Source organism: Montipora capricornis, chromosome 2 (genome assembly GCF_036669925.1).
Source record: "Montipora capricornis isolate CH-2021 chromosome 2, ASM3666992v2, whole genome shotgun sequence".
Classification (NCBI taxonomy): domain Eukaryota; kingdom Metazoa; phylum Cnidaria; class Anthozoa; order Scleractinia; family Acroporidae; genus Montipora; species Montipora capricornis.
In genome coordinates this window covers 29,431,307-29,446,306 of record NC_090884.1, presented here as the reverse complement: position 1 = coordinate 29,446,306, position 15,000 = coordinate 29,431,307, and the positions used below count along the sequence as shown (strand labels likewise).

Here is a 15,000-nt window from a genome sequence, read left to right as displayed (position 1 = left end):
GACCGGGTCCATGAAGGGGTCCATGGACTTGGTCCACAGGGGTGTTCCATGGACCTGGGGTCCATGTTTTGTATATGTCCTAACCACCAATGTTCTTTCAGTGTTGGAGAAAAGTGATCAAATTTGCTCATCCCAGTTGTTACTTGAGCTACAAGGTTTTTTGCGACTAAGACGCATGCACGAAGAAAATCCTACATGTACAAATGTACATGCCCCTAGACCGCCCTAGTTTGCAGCGCCAAAGGCGCTTGCACCATTCTTCATGTGCATACAAATTCAAAATCTCACGCTATGCCCCTGAGGACAGAACTACAGAACATTCATCCTCCCAGAAACGTGCTTGCATCAGTTGGAAATAGTTTTTTTGTGCCTTTAGTTAGTTAACTGTTGAGCTACGGGTACATGTTCTGAATGCAGCCTTCGGTGTTGGGAGCAAACCACTTGCAATGACCATACTGTAAGTTACCCTGTAAACAAACCACTGTACCCATCAAGGAACAATAACAAACCTTCATGTAATACTATAAAATAAGTGACATAAAAAAGCACATCATTCTTGAGTTTGATGGTGAATTGATGGATGTAGTTAAGTACTGTAAAACTACGGTATGCACATTATTTCTTTATTATTTTATGGATACAAATCTATTTATTTCTCCAATGCTTCTTGGACCTTAATATTCCATTCTGTGCGAAAATTAATGCTACATGTACCATCTTGACTTTCAGAAACTAAGCAAGAACTGAGTTTCAAATGGGAACTCTTCTTTAATTTAAGATTTGAATACAGTATCACTGCTTGGGCTATTCTGGATTTGACTTAGCTCTCAGGCGTAGATGCCTAAGAATTGGTTCAGACATGACATGACAGCTGGATCAAAAGGATCATCTGTCTTGAGATAAATGGGAAGACTAGAAGTGGCAATCCTCACAAAACCTGGACAGATCTAGTGTCCGGTGACATCATGGCTCTGCAATCTCTCAGTTAAAGATGCCCTGGACAGACAGACAGAATTACAGCTGTAGAGGGAAAACATACATGTACCTTGCAACATCGTACCCACTCTAGGTGGAGAGTGATGCAAAATGGAATGCCGATAAAGACGATGATGATGATGATGATGTTCTGGTTCTGTACGTATCTTTGATACTGTACATACCACACCTAATAGTGTGATTATGCCATAGATAAAACTATCATGGCAACGCTGATGCTAATGGTAATGAAAAGTGAGGGAAAATCAAGGGAGTCCATCAGTAGTATAAAAAAATTGCAAAGATAAATGACTGCCATTGTAATCATTTATGTCATGCTGTAACTATTAACAACTCACCTGATTTGCACTAATTTGAGGAATAACTTTCTTGACAAGTTGGAAACCAAGGAACTTCCTATCAAGTGTTGACTCAAAAAGGCATTCTAAGAACAAACATGAAGCAATTAGCACAGTTCATGGTTACCTTAAACAGAGCTAATAGTAAACAAGGGCAAGAATAGGGGGATGCTGACCATACTTAAGGTGACGATGGCTGGATATTGACCATGCTTTTTAAAGACCAGGACAAAGTTTAGGGTCATAATAATTATTACAACTGCAAGAAGAAGAATGAGCCCAGATTTCATAAAAGGAATTGCTGCAATAAGTTCAATTACAATGTACTGCTCTGCTGGACAGACAATCAGGGCATTATTTATTTACTGTTATAGACCTTGAAAATTTGCATGTACATGTATGCATATCCAGGCAAAAACTCTGCAAAATTTGTCATCATGTCTTAAAATACATGGGTCAATCTTCAAGCCCACATGCATTTCAGGAACCCATCTACAGTACCGCCTAGAAGTATTGACCCCTTTACTGCGTCATTGACGCGTCACCCTGTCGCGACTTTCCCTCGGTATTCCCGCGGTAGGCCGCTTTTCTGCCGAGGGAAATTTACGGCTAGGCTCCAAAGTTGCCGGGGGAATGTCAACCGAGGTAAACCCTCGGTAATTAAAATTCCGCGGTAGAATTGGGTTTCCGTTGACTTTGTGTTTCGATAAGCTATTGTAGATTGTAATGTTGGGATCCCACCGAACAACAGAAACTGAACAAGTTTCGGCTGAAAATTGCGACCAGCAAAGAGGGTTATAGCCGCTAATCATGCACCTTGGTTTCCTTTTCCTTTTACATGCGAAAAGAATATCCGTACTGTAGCTAGATTCCGACCACATTTGAAACCTTCTTTGCGACATGCGTTTGTATTTTGATTGCAGTGATTATTTCGAAGACTTATGGTGGACTATTCATTCGAAGGTTCGACGCTTGTCCCACTTGCGTGAACTTCGCCGTCATTTTATACATTTAAGTTTATGGGAGAATATGTCCGCTTGTTTTTAGCAGCTCAGCGCACGGAACATACATTTATTCATTTATTATTTCGATATCCTGCAAACAGGAGAGGGTTTTGACAATATTTACAAACTGAAAGCTTACATGTTCAGGGTGAACGGCTCGAAAACCTTGCGTGACCAAGTTACAACTTCTTGTGGTTTCCTACTGCAGTCTTACTTTTTAAGGTTGTTTAGTGTAACAAATCACAAAAAAGAAAAACACTCCAAGGAAAGAACCCAGGATATCAAACCCCTGAAATAGTCGAAAATTATTTGATCTAAACCAAGAGATTATGAAGGTAAGAGAAGTAATCCCTCATATTGGCCCTATTCCCATTGTAATCCCTCTTAAGTTATTTTTAGATCTCCTGCGAGATTCGGTATTCCCGTGAGGGTTAACTGATAGCCAATCATATGTCCCCATTTTGACCTATGTTGAGAGCTGAGCGAATTCCCACGCAATGACTGGTAAATATGGAGACATATGATTGGCTATCAGTTAACCCTCGTGGGAATACCGGATCTCGCAGGAGGTCTAAAAATAACTTAAGAGGGATTACGATGGGAATAGGGCCAATATGAGGGATTACCTCTCTTACCTTCATACTCTCTTGTCTAAACTGAAAAGATTGTTTTCGTCCTCTGGGTAATCATTGGTGCATATCGGCGTAGTTATGCAAAGTTATCACGAGTGGACGCCCGCTGCGAAAAGAGTTGCACGTGAAAGCGCAACGTGAGCACTGGAGCAAAGATGGTTCGGACATTCTAAAGTTTGTTTCGCTTGCTGGTTTTGCATTTGTTAAAATTAGTATGCAAACGATGAGCGTTCAGATAAGTAAGAGACTTCTTTTCTCCACTAACTACAGTCTATTCTTAAATTTGTTTTCCATGCGTAATCAACATGCTGCAATGAAAAAATATTTATGGAATTCAAGTAGACTATTGCACGACTGATAAAACAACGCGAAAATGTATTTTGCTGCAATTGCTATGATATAACAATTTATTGCTGATGAAAAGTGATGAAAAAAGAAACCTTTCTTAAATTATTCGTCGGTACGTTTGGTCTCAAAATAGTACCGACAAAGGCTCCGATGCCTCGGAAGAATGTTGCGATTAAAATTGAAATTTGACAAGTTTAACAATAATACAATGTATGTGGAAGGAATACCTGCTTTTAACCAAAATGGCGATGATAAAACGAAGACAATCGCACAAGTTTGAATTTCAGGTCTCCAAATAAAATAAAGTCAGGGTTAGACGAAAAGAGATACAATTGAACCTTTTTCAAAACCAAACAAATAATTTCTCACGCACACATACAGTATTACAACCTGGAGAACAACGAGTGTTGCGTTGGCTGGATAATCAAGCTGTCGCTTACACTGTATCTTTAAAGAAGACTTCAGTTTTACATTATGTAAAGATTATAAAATTTGAGTCCTTACGTAAATGGTACACTGTCTCATTTTGATTACAATTTCTTGCATTAAGAATCGATTCTTCACACCATGAGATATAAAATTTGACAGTCTTCCGCTTATTATACAAGAGCAACAGATCATTGTTCTTCCCGCGGCAAGCCTCGTCTTTTCTCCCGCGGGAAATTTCCCGCGGCAAAGTGCACCTCGGTTTTACCGAGGGAAAAAAATTTGCATACCTCGGTGCCGCGCGTCCACTACCTGCGGCAAAGACGAGGTATTGCCTCGTCCCTAGGGGTCAATACTTCCAGGCGGTACTGTAATTCAGAAAGTCACGGTTTCCCTAAATTCTAGCAGCTACACTGAGGGAAGAAAGGGGGGGGGGGGGGTGGGAGGGGTGTCCTGTGTTGCTTGTCGGAATTTCGGAATTTTAAAAGGTCTTGTGTCTGTGCTTTGTCAATGATTGATGTTGCTGTGAACGTTGCTGTCGGAAATTTAAAGAAAGGGTGTCATTTGTCGCAATTTCACCCTAAGTGCTGTCGCTACTTTTTAGGCCATGTTGCTTGCTGGAATTCACCCTGGCAGAGCCTCTACACTGTATGAGTCCTGTCATCATTCATTCAGGTTGTAAATCGACACAAAAACAATTTGGATGCCATGCAATTACATTTACATACATGTACATTGTGTACATTTGTATGAAGTAATAAGCTAAGGCAATCGAAATAAAGTGTCTGCATAAAATGTCATATCAGCAGACCACTAACTGCATTACTAGTCAAACTCTGTTGTTAATTAGCTGTTCTGAATCACATAATTACTAGATCTTTTTTTTGGATGTTTAGGAGTCTTGTTATTGGAACATTAGTTCTGTGAGATCTCTCCTGCCAAATTGTCTTTGGCGAAGTTTATAAATAAATAAATCAATAATAATTTATTACTCTGCATGCACATGTATGCAAATGCTAAAGATGTCAAAATCTACTGTTGAATAAATGGACAATAAAATTTATACCTTCAACCACTGTGCTCCAGAACAATTGAAAATCACTTGCAGGATTGTTGTTGAACAATGTAAAGAAAATTTCATCCCAAACGCAGTGGACTCTTGGGTGTGATGAAATGGATTCCTAAAAAAACCAAGTTTTTAAAATTGCTATAATTATGGTGTACAACATGTTATTACCTTCACTGGTTGCTCAATTTTATAGTGTTATGATTGTAAGAACAGGATGTCTTTCAACATACAGTTGTACATGTACCCAAGCTTACCATGTGGTAATTACAAGGAAGTAGCACTCTACATTTAACAAATTATTATCTGCTTACAAAGTTTACAATATTATAACAACATGTTTGTCACATAGAGGGAGAAACAAGACCAAGATGTTTAAATAAATCACCACAATGCATACATGTAAACCATACATTGTGCAAAGTCGAGGGGAACATTAAGGTTTGCGGTGTTGCAGTGTTGCTTATTTTTTTGTGCAGTGTTTCGGTGAACAAAATCTCACCTTGTGGTGGTCTCAAACCCTGCACTTCAATATTTGTGTTTCAATCTACAATGTTCGGTGAAATAAAATTATCTGCGGTGTTGTGGTTTCTTGTTTGACCCTTGCCAGAACTAAATTAATTTTAACCTATATGCAAATTCTGCTGCATCTTCATAAATTATTAAAAACACATTCCATTATGACGTTTTGTTGACCTTTGCTCAATATCTGCTTTCAATTTTTAACAAAATTTAGTAAAATTCTGTCAAGTTTATCTTTAATTTGTTTCACCTGCCATTCCCAAACACGTGGAGAAGGAGAAGATATGACAGATACGTTAGAAGTCTTACAACACGAATCGTGAGGATGCCGGAACAAAGGAATCTGCTACTGAATGCGTCACATTTTTTTTTTGAATGAGGAGGCATATAGGATCTTTTACGCAAATACGCACATGCATTAACTTGAGGTCCAATTGGTAGGATTTTTTAAAAGATTTTCTGTTACCATAATAATTATAATTAAAAGCCCTCCGAGGCCCCCACACAGTGACAGTCTCATCACCAGTCCCCAGTTGCTGGTTGCTTTTGGAAAGGAAAGGTTATAAAGACAATGTTATGACAGGGTTAGCAACATCTTGCCCTTCATTTGTAAACCCCCTGTTTGTGTCGTAACTTGCTGAAAACTCTACAGATAAGTAAAATTCGGAAACAGCATTTGCGAGACCCTAACTTTCTTTTGACCGAAAAAAGCTGGAGCAAGGATAAACATGCATCAACAGTATTATACTAAATATTCTTTCTTTATAATCCACTTACATGTATCTTCAATAAAAGAAAAGAATGATGCTTGCTTGTTTTCCATGAAACACACGATAATTTACCTTATGCATGTTCACAGAGAAGTGATAGTGTTTAAACTTCTCTACAACCAATGACAATGTGAAGAAACATGATTGTACTCATACTATGCATGCATTCCCACGCATGCCTATAAGCAGAGGCAGAAACAAACAGCTAACCCCCTCCCTCCCCCACAAAAAAAAAGTAAAAAAATAAAAATTGTAAAAAATAACATTCAGGGAATTTTGCACAATTGCAAAAAGACTTTTCATTCAAGTGCAACAACTATTTTTAAATTTAATACAGTTTGGGGTACCTGCAAAACAGCACCAAGTTCTGGGTAATTCATTTGGTCTGCAATGAAAGAGCATTTCCATGCTCCTTTTACAATCTTCTTGTCTAGGCGGTCCTGTGTGCACAATAATTATCAATGGTTAGTGTCTTGCATATACGGTGTAGCATACATTGTATAGACCTGTACACTGTGCACACTGCAAACATGTTGTACTGTATAAATTATATCACAGGTAAAATTTTTACTTTATTGAAAATGTTTCATTCTAATTTTATCTTATTGTGAAATGTTATTGCTGTACATTAACATTATACATGTACATGTAGTACCGGAAAACAAGACAACAACAAAATTAATCAAAGGCACACTGGTGTGAAAAGAAAACTAATGACTAGATTAAAGAATAGTAAAGAATTTTAAGCCGAAATGTACATGTATATAAAAAAGTTTCATAAAATTGTTTACATGATAGCACCAAATTTGTTTTAGATATTTGTAAACTGTACCTGTTATGGTTACAATATTATGAATGTTACATGTGCTTCCTTTAACCTTTTGGTAATTAAAAAACTAAGGCACCAGTTTTTGTGTTGAATTCAGCTGCCTTGTTAATGCTTATAAACTAATTTCTCACTTAATATGGCCTGCAAGAAAGATCTTACAGGTACCATGCATATCCTGTAAATAGGACAATACTCTTCAAACACAGACCTACATGCAAGCCTGCAAATAACTTTTTGCTATAAGCCTGTCAAATGTCAGGTCAGGGACAAGGTTTGACCTGACCTTCAGTGCTAGCCAAGGGAAGGGTCAAGTGATGAACCGTATGCAGTCAAGTTCCCATTAGGATGGACCCTATTGGGCCCAGTTGGTCCCACAAATCCTCACGAAGAATTTGACGGGAATTTTGTGTGTTCCCTGGATGACAACGACTGGATGATGAGGTTCTGGTTGACTGACTTTGGTGAGAGTTTACCTGCATCTGAGGTGTGCATGTCTCTAGAAGACAAACGAGCCTTCAAGATTATGAATGAGACGGTTACAAAAACAGATGGTCATTATCAGGTCGGGTTGCCTTGGAGAAATCGACCGCCTTCCGATGTGTTATCTTCCATAAGACAGAAATTTTGGATAGTCAAGGGTCACGTGGCGGTGCGCCGTGTGTTAAGAGAATGCCTTCACTACCATAAGAGAGCTTCACCAACAGGGGAACAAGGGACGGCGGATTTGCCTCTGGAGTGCCTGACCCCAGACCGACCGCCTTTACGTTTGCAGGCATTGACTACCTTGGCCCGTCCCTAGTGAGACCTAGTGAGTGTAAAATGCTACAGATGCTTGTTTACTTGTCTGGCCTCCCGAGCTGTCCACATTGAGATTTCGCACTTCTTAGACACAAATTCGTTCATTGACACCCTGCGAAGATTTATTGCCAGGAGAGGAAGTCCCAAAATCAAATCATCAGAAGCAATAATGGTACCAATTTCCATGGTGGCGAGCGAGAACTGTGAAGTGCACTGTCAGAATGGAATCAACAGAAGATAAATGTGTTTACAAGACAGCACGAGATCAAATGGATCTTCAACCCACCGACAGCCAGTCACATGGGAGGTGTTTAGGAAATTCAATCAGTCAAGAGAATCCTCAAGGCCCTTCTACGAGAGCAACTTGTCAACGATGAGTCACTTCTGAGCCTAATGGCCCAGACTGAATAGGTCATAAATTCTCGCCCTCTAATGTCATACCCAGACGACCCAATAGATGCTGAGCCTCTCACTCCAAGTCATTTGTTATTACTGACTCGGAGGTCGAACCAATCAATTCCCCCTGGAGTTTTCTCCGAACAAGATCAGTGCTGTCAGCGACGTTGGCGGCAAATTCAGTACCTACTGGTAGCTAACATTTTCTGGAAACGTTGGCTCTGAGAATATCTGATCACGTTGCAGCAACGCCACAAGTGGAACTATGTTATCCGGAACCTTAAGATGGATGACTTGGTTTTGCTCACAGAGGACAACATCCATCGGGGTCAATGGCCCTTAGGTCGGGTTACCAGAGTCCACAAGGCTAAAGATGGTCACGTGCGTTCAATGGAGATTAAAACGAAAACGGGTTTCCTGATCAGGCCCATTACAAAGCTGTGTTTCTTGGAGGACTTTTCCATGTCCGCATAAATTTTGATTACTGTTTCTACAAAGTAGTTATTTGGGGCCGAAGTGTTGCGGACAGTTAATATATATATATTTTTTGGTCGTATTCTTTTTTTTACTCAGGTTACACTACCTTGTAAGTGAGCACAATCAGTTAAGTGTCAAGATTAGGAGTTTTCTTGTTATCCCCCAAGGGGCCAATTAGTAGAAGTATATTAGGACTGAAAATTTTTGTTAAATCGTTTTTCGTTATGTTTAACCGAGTGCATGTTATATAGTCACACTAGTACACATACTCCTTTTTCCTGTCTTGCTGCACACATTCGGTAAGCCTTGTCATTTGTTAAATATTGTCTTTTTAGTTTACGTTTTACGTAGTCACACCTTCCACTAGGTCTGTGAAGGAAAATGGAAAACTAGAGCCAGTAGCATGACAGGTAAACAACCGAACATTGATACTGGACCAATCTGCAAGTCAAGCGGCGGCTGCACATTCATGAAATGCTCTATCATGTTGCCTTGGAATTGGCGGGATGCGTGCAGATCAAAAATTTACAAAGAGTTAAATCGCCCCATATCAAAGGAAAATTAGTTTCGAGCGTTAAAGAAAAGATGGAAAAGGCTCCTTGTTAATTATTTTGTGCTTGGGGCGCTTGGTAGAAGACGTCAAGATAATTCTACCGTTGAAATGAAGCTGAGTTTCTGACTCGCTTTCCCTCAAGTTGACCAAGAGAAATTTGACAAGATCAATAAACTTTCCTGCAACGACCTGCAAAACTATCAATTTTTTATTGGAACCAGTGAAACTCCAGGCCCAGCAATGAACAGCTGCTGATTAGGGATGGAAAGGAGGACGGGGACCATGATCCAAGGGAAAAAGATGCAGCACTCTTGTGGGCAAACTTGGCTACAACGTTATTGGCGATGGAGAGTGTAAACTGCAGGCTAGGGTTGCAGGTCATCATTTCACCATACTGTAAATGAAACAACCAACATCTTTACCAATACTAACATTAAGACTAAACACTATACTCAGTTATGTGGTATGTGGTAAAACAATGACCTGCAACCTACACTTTCCACCCTCCACAGAGAAGAAGGAATAGGCCTACCTGCACCTGGAGACAGAGTGTGTGTGAGGGGGGGGGGAGGGGGGGGGGTTGCACTGTCAGCTTCCATTGATACCAGCCACTGAGCAGATGGAACTACCGACGTTACATAAAGTCACTTTACCTTTTACCTTAAGCAGCTGGCAAGGATAAAGCTGTGGTCTGAGCATTGAGGTGTCCTGAGTCAAGCTAGGATTGGGTGAATTGCAATGACAATGGAAGGAGTGAATAATTCTTGAGATAAACTGGGGCCAGAGGATGAACCAAGCACAATACCAGATGTGCCTGCTGAAGAAGAACTTGATGGGGCAAGCTCTGGACTGACGGGAGACAGGCCCGACTTTTAAAGCACCAGTTCCCAAGCGCATCGATTGGCAATGAGCTACAATGTAAAAATAGGATCTCATGCATACATACCCCCCACAACCTTTGAAGAGCAAGTGCAATGAGAAGTGTCTCGGGTGTGGCCTGTTCCCATCCACCCTCTATTATCTCCTTGACAGATGGGTAAACCAACTTTTTGAAGACACCAGGAGACACCTAAAATTTAACCAGAGCAGGAAGATCAATAATGTTTTACCATAAAGGGAGGCCCTGGTGCTTACCAGTTAATAATAATTATTATAATGACATGACTGTATAATAATTGTTATATAATTTTATCCCATGTTCGGCAAAAACTATGTGTCACTGCCAGCATTTAATAACAAAATATATTTTACATGTAACTGTGACAATGTACACGACTGTAAGATAATAATACATGTACATTGTAATAATTACTAAGGGCCAGGGAGGTGGTCCTCTCACGCCTCTCATTGACTTCCCAGAGATAAATCCTCCCAATATGGCCTTCACTCTGGGACAGACCCGTGGACTAAACACCTGGCCCCAGTTGTTTGAAGGGTGGATAGCACTATCCACTTGATAAATCACTATCCAGTGGATAACTCAATCGGTTTTGCTGGTGTTTATCCACTGGATAGTGATTAATTTTATCCAGTGGATAAAAAACAATTCATGGTCATGTGAATGGAATACTAAAACCATTGCACAGATTGAAACCGTGACATATTAACCCCACAAAGTTAAGTAGCCTTTGAATAACAGTCAGGCCCCAGTTGTTCAAATGACGGATAGCGCTATCCACCGGATAAATCACTATCCAGCGGATAAACACTAGACCAATAAACACTAAACCAATTGGGTTATCCAGTGGATAGTGATTTATACGGCAGATAGCGCTATCCATCGTTTGAACAACTGGGGCCACGTGTTCACCAAGAATAATATTGCAACATGCTTTTCGTGGAATATCTTTCAACTAGCTTTATGTACATGTAGCTTGATACATGCCATTGCAGCTAGGTGCACAAGTTTCCAGCAAAACATTTTGGTGGAGCTCCTCCTTTGAGTTTTAATTGTTGATTAAAATTGTTGGTTATTGATTGCAAGGTTTGTTTGTTTACTGCTGTCAGCTCAGAGGTGTTTGATCACTGTAAACTGTATAATATTATCATACTAATGACAATTAATTTTGTACTTAAAATAATTATGCAGAAGCATAATTATTTCTATAATTATACACTACTGTATATTGCTTTCTGGGGTTGGAAATGGGAGCTCCACTTTTAGGCTTGACTAAATCTATATATTACATTCTTACATGTACATGTATACAATTTTTTCATTTTAGCTTACCACTGTTAAAATATCCACAATGACCTTGGCGCAAAGTTCTTTCAAGTAACTCTTTTTCTTGCTTAATTCTCTAACTCTTGTTATCAACACAGGAAGCCAATCTGAATTGACTGACTAAAAATGTAAGAATGTACGTTACAAGCAGATTAATACTTCTTTTCCTCTTGAAAACACTAAATGACCTGAAGCTGTTTGAACACAGCATTTAACAATCAAAATCTACCAAACAATTCATTAATACAACGTACACTGTAGCTTTTTAATTTATGGTAACAGCTTAACGAAATTCGAAATTTAGATCACAGTCATACAGTCTACATGAGTTCACTTCCCGGAGGACTGGATCGCAACACCAACATAGTGAAGCAGTGATATTATGTGAAATCCAAGAAGACATGTACTTTACCTGAGTTACGGACCGCAAAGCTAATCTGAGCCCATTCTCAGAGCAGTTTTGTTTCTTGTTCATACAGTGCTAGTGCAGTTTCTCTCACTCACATTTTGAAAAAAAATTAATGTTACCACCCATCCGTTAGCTCATTTGGTTGAGGTTGGACTACCGTGTGGGAAATCACAGGTTTGAGATGCAGCCAGACCAACATTTAGGGTCTTCCATGTACATAATTGAGAAAATAGTTCCTTTGTAATACATCTAATCTCTGCAAATGGTATGCCCTGTGTTACATGTACAACCCTTGATTTTAATAATGTGGCATGTTAAAGAAGAAGTACAAGTGAGTATAATTAATTTTTCAGAGGTATTTTCCCAGTAATTACCGACAGTCTAGTTGCATTATATTGTCTTGGCTGCAAATATTATTTATTATTGTTTATGATCACTGAAGGGCCAGGGGATCAAATGGCAAGTCAGTGGACAAACTCACCGAAATCTTGTCCTGTTTAATCTGGGATCGAAAAACAGAGATCAAACCAAATGCTTGTCCAATGTAACAGCCCCGCTCTTCCTGTCAATCATAATTTTTTAATAAAAAAACCTGTCAATGTTTAACCTGTGTACAGTGTAAAAAAGCTAGGAAGAGGAGAGGAAGAGGAGGGGAAGAGGAGACTATGGAGGAAAAGAGCAAAAACAAACAAACTAACAAAAATAAAATTAATAACCAGAAAAGGGGGACTGTAGGAGGGTGAAAGAAGGTACAAGCACATGCACATGCACGTAAAAGGAGGAAATGCCTCGCCTCTCCCTATGTACAGTGTACATATATCAACCTCCTCTTCATTCTCCAATTTTTTTGTTCTTCTTACCTTTGTCTGTCACACTCATACATGTAATGGCTTTTTAAGACCTAAATAATTAATATTATTAAACAGGGAATAATCTTACAGGGAGTTTGCAATGTTTAATTTTTAACCCATTCAACCCCTAAACCGGCCATACTTTTCTCATTAATGGGGAACCCCCAGGAGTCAATGGGTTAAGCAAACAACATTTTATGAACTTTATGCAGTTACAGCTACTAATTATTATTATTATTATGTAAGGTACATAAAATTATACCAGACAATAAGCGCAAAAACAAACCATACATGTATATTAAAATGCCTCCATAAATACCCCTCGCTCACCTTTCCTTCTAAAAGAACTACTTATAATTATATGTACAGATGATTTTGCTTGTTAGTGGGGAACACCAAAGATGCAAAAGGGCTAGATAATAATGGTTGGAAAATACATGGTATACATTGGTACCCTATCACTACAATAATTTTCAACTTGTGACACTCAAGAAGTTCATTTAAAATGTGGAACTTATGTAAGCTTTTTTAGTCATAACAAAATCACTGTAAAAGTAAAAAATATGGGGAAACAAACAATCGGTCGATATGCTGCATGTATTGTCTGGGACAAAATTCCCTCACATCTTAAAAAACTAAACATACAGTATGCATTGTACCAAGACTAAAAACAATTAAAAGATTATCTACATGTACTGACAGAACATCATAGTTGCACATAACTTAAGCATATATCCTCTCTCTCGTATTACATGTACATGGTACTTTTAAAACTGCTTCTTTGAAAATACACTGTAGACTCTATCTCAATTCTTTACAACTTTAAAATCTGGAGAACTGGCTAGAAATCTTAGGATTATTTCAGCTCCAGGATATACCAAGTACAAATAAAATAATTATCTTTTCTCTACTTATGTATGTATGCAATAATTAGGTACAAGGCAAAATAAAGGCATATTCTATTCTGTAAAATCAATAGTAATTTACATGTAGGTAAAGAATGGTCTCATGCATGAGTAGTGTACTTACAGTAAAAGTCCTCTATAAGGTACCATGTATGAAATAAATGTATTGCATACATGTACATGTAATATTAATTTAAGTGTGGACTATAGACGAAATGGAGAGGTGACCCTCACACTTTACTGGACAATTTAACGAATTATCTTCTTTAGACACTTGAAAAATTTACCAGTAGGTGACTTCAACTGGATTCGAACCCATGATCTCTGTGATGCTGATGCTATGCTTTACCAACTCAGCTACACTGTACATGCATGAAGATCAGGGAAATTTGTTGGGCTCATGTGTTCCTGTGAATTTTTCAAGTGTCTCCAAGAGACAATATGCTTACAAGTGAATTGTCCCGAAACATGCGAAGGCCACTTCTCCATTACTTTGATTTTGTCTACTTCAAATACATGTATACATTCATTCCCGAGGTTAGTCTTTTTGCAGGAAAACAATTCTTATTGGTAAATCATGGTAAGAAACAAGTGCATCATTGGTACGAAATAGGGTCCAGTCAATACAGGCAGTCCTATTCAACAGCTTCAAGTAAACCCTCCTTTTAGTATATTGTACTGCATTCATAACAACAAGTAAATGAAAATGGTGCTTTACAAAGAACATGTACACTGTACCTCAGCCTTAGCACTTCCAGTAACAGACAAATTTTCTTTGATTAACCCAAGAACTTGCTCAGGAGTCAGGCAGTTGAACTCAGAGAGAACCTCTGTCAATGCTGTAGCAAACCCTGGTCTTGCACCTTTTCTTGATGAAGCAAGACCCTTAACAAGCCTTTTTACACTGTATTTCAAATCCTCACAGCAGGAAATCTCGTCTTCCCTTTCTTCTTTTGCCTTTTGATCATTCTCTTTGCCAGTTTGTACCTTTAATTCAAACTGTTAAGAATTATCTTTACGTCACAATGAGGTAAACGTTTAGAGCATGGTGAGAAGGTCTATGATCTTATTGGTTTTTATGTTACTTCATTACTGCTACATGTACATTGTTGGATGGAAACAAAAGATCTCTCATTATGTTCTTTTGTTCATCCACCAGCATTTGTCAACACCATTGTGACTTCTGTCTCAAGAAATTGATTGCCAACTACCTTGTATGGAGCTACATGTAACCACCAAATAATTATGCTTCTTATCAGGGAGAAAAAGGGTCGCCACATTTTAGAAAGACCAGAGAGAAGGGAATGGGATTTGCAGGTTCTTAGTATAGCACACTGTTCTGTTCAATTGCAAGTCGACCATATCCTTGTTTGCAGCTCTCTATTACAATTGCAGCTTTAAAAGAAATACTTAACAACACTTTATTTACTCAAGGAGACCTATACATTGTACGTAT

The 15,000-nt window shown here is 38.8% G+C and overlaps 1 protein-coding gene across 1 annotated transcript in view; it reads right to left on the bottom strand.

The window, feature by feature from the left end:
• LOC138039278 (uncharacterized) overlaps positions 1–15,000 on the bottom strand; it is a 54,667-nt gene that overhangs the window by 39,319 nt on the left and 348 nt on the right. Inside the window, 7 exon segments of the mRNA XM_068885491.1 lie at positions 1,335–1,420; positions 4,811–4,925; positions 6,450–6,542; positions 10,102–10,224; positions 11,386–11,499; positions 12,270–12,350; positions 14,283–14,543. Coding sequence (XP_068741592.1) covers positions 1,335–1,420; positions 4,811–4,925; positions 6,450–6,542; positions 10,102–10,224; positions 11,386–11,499; positions 12,270–12,350; positions 14,283–14,543 — 873 coding nt within the window.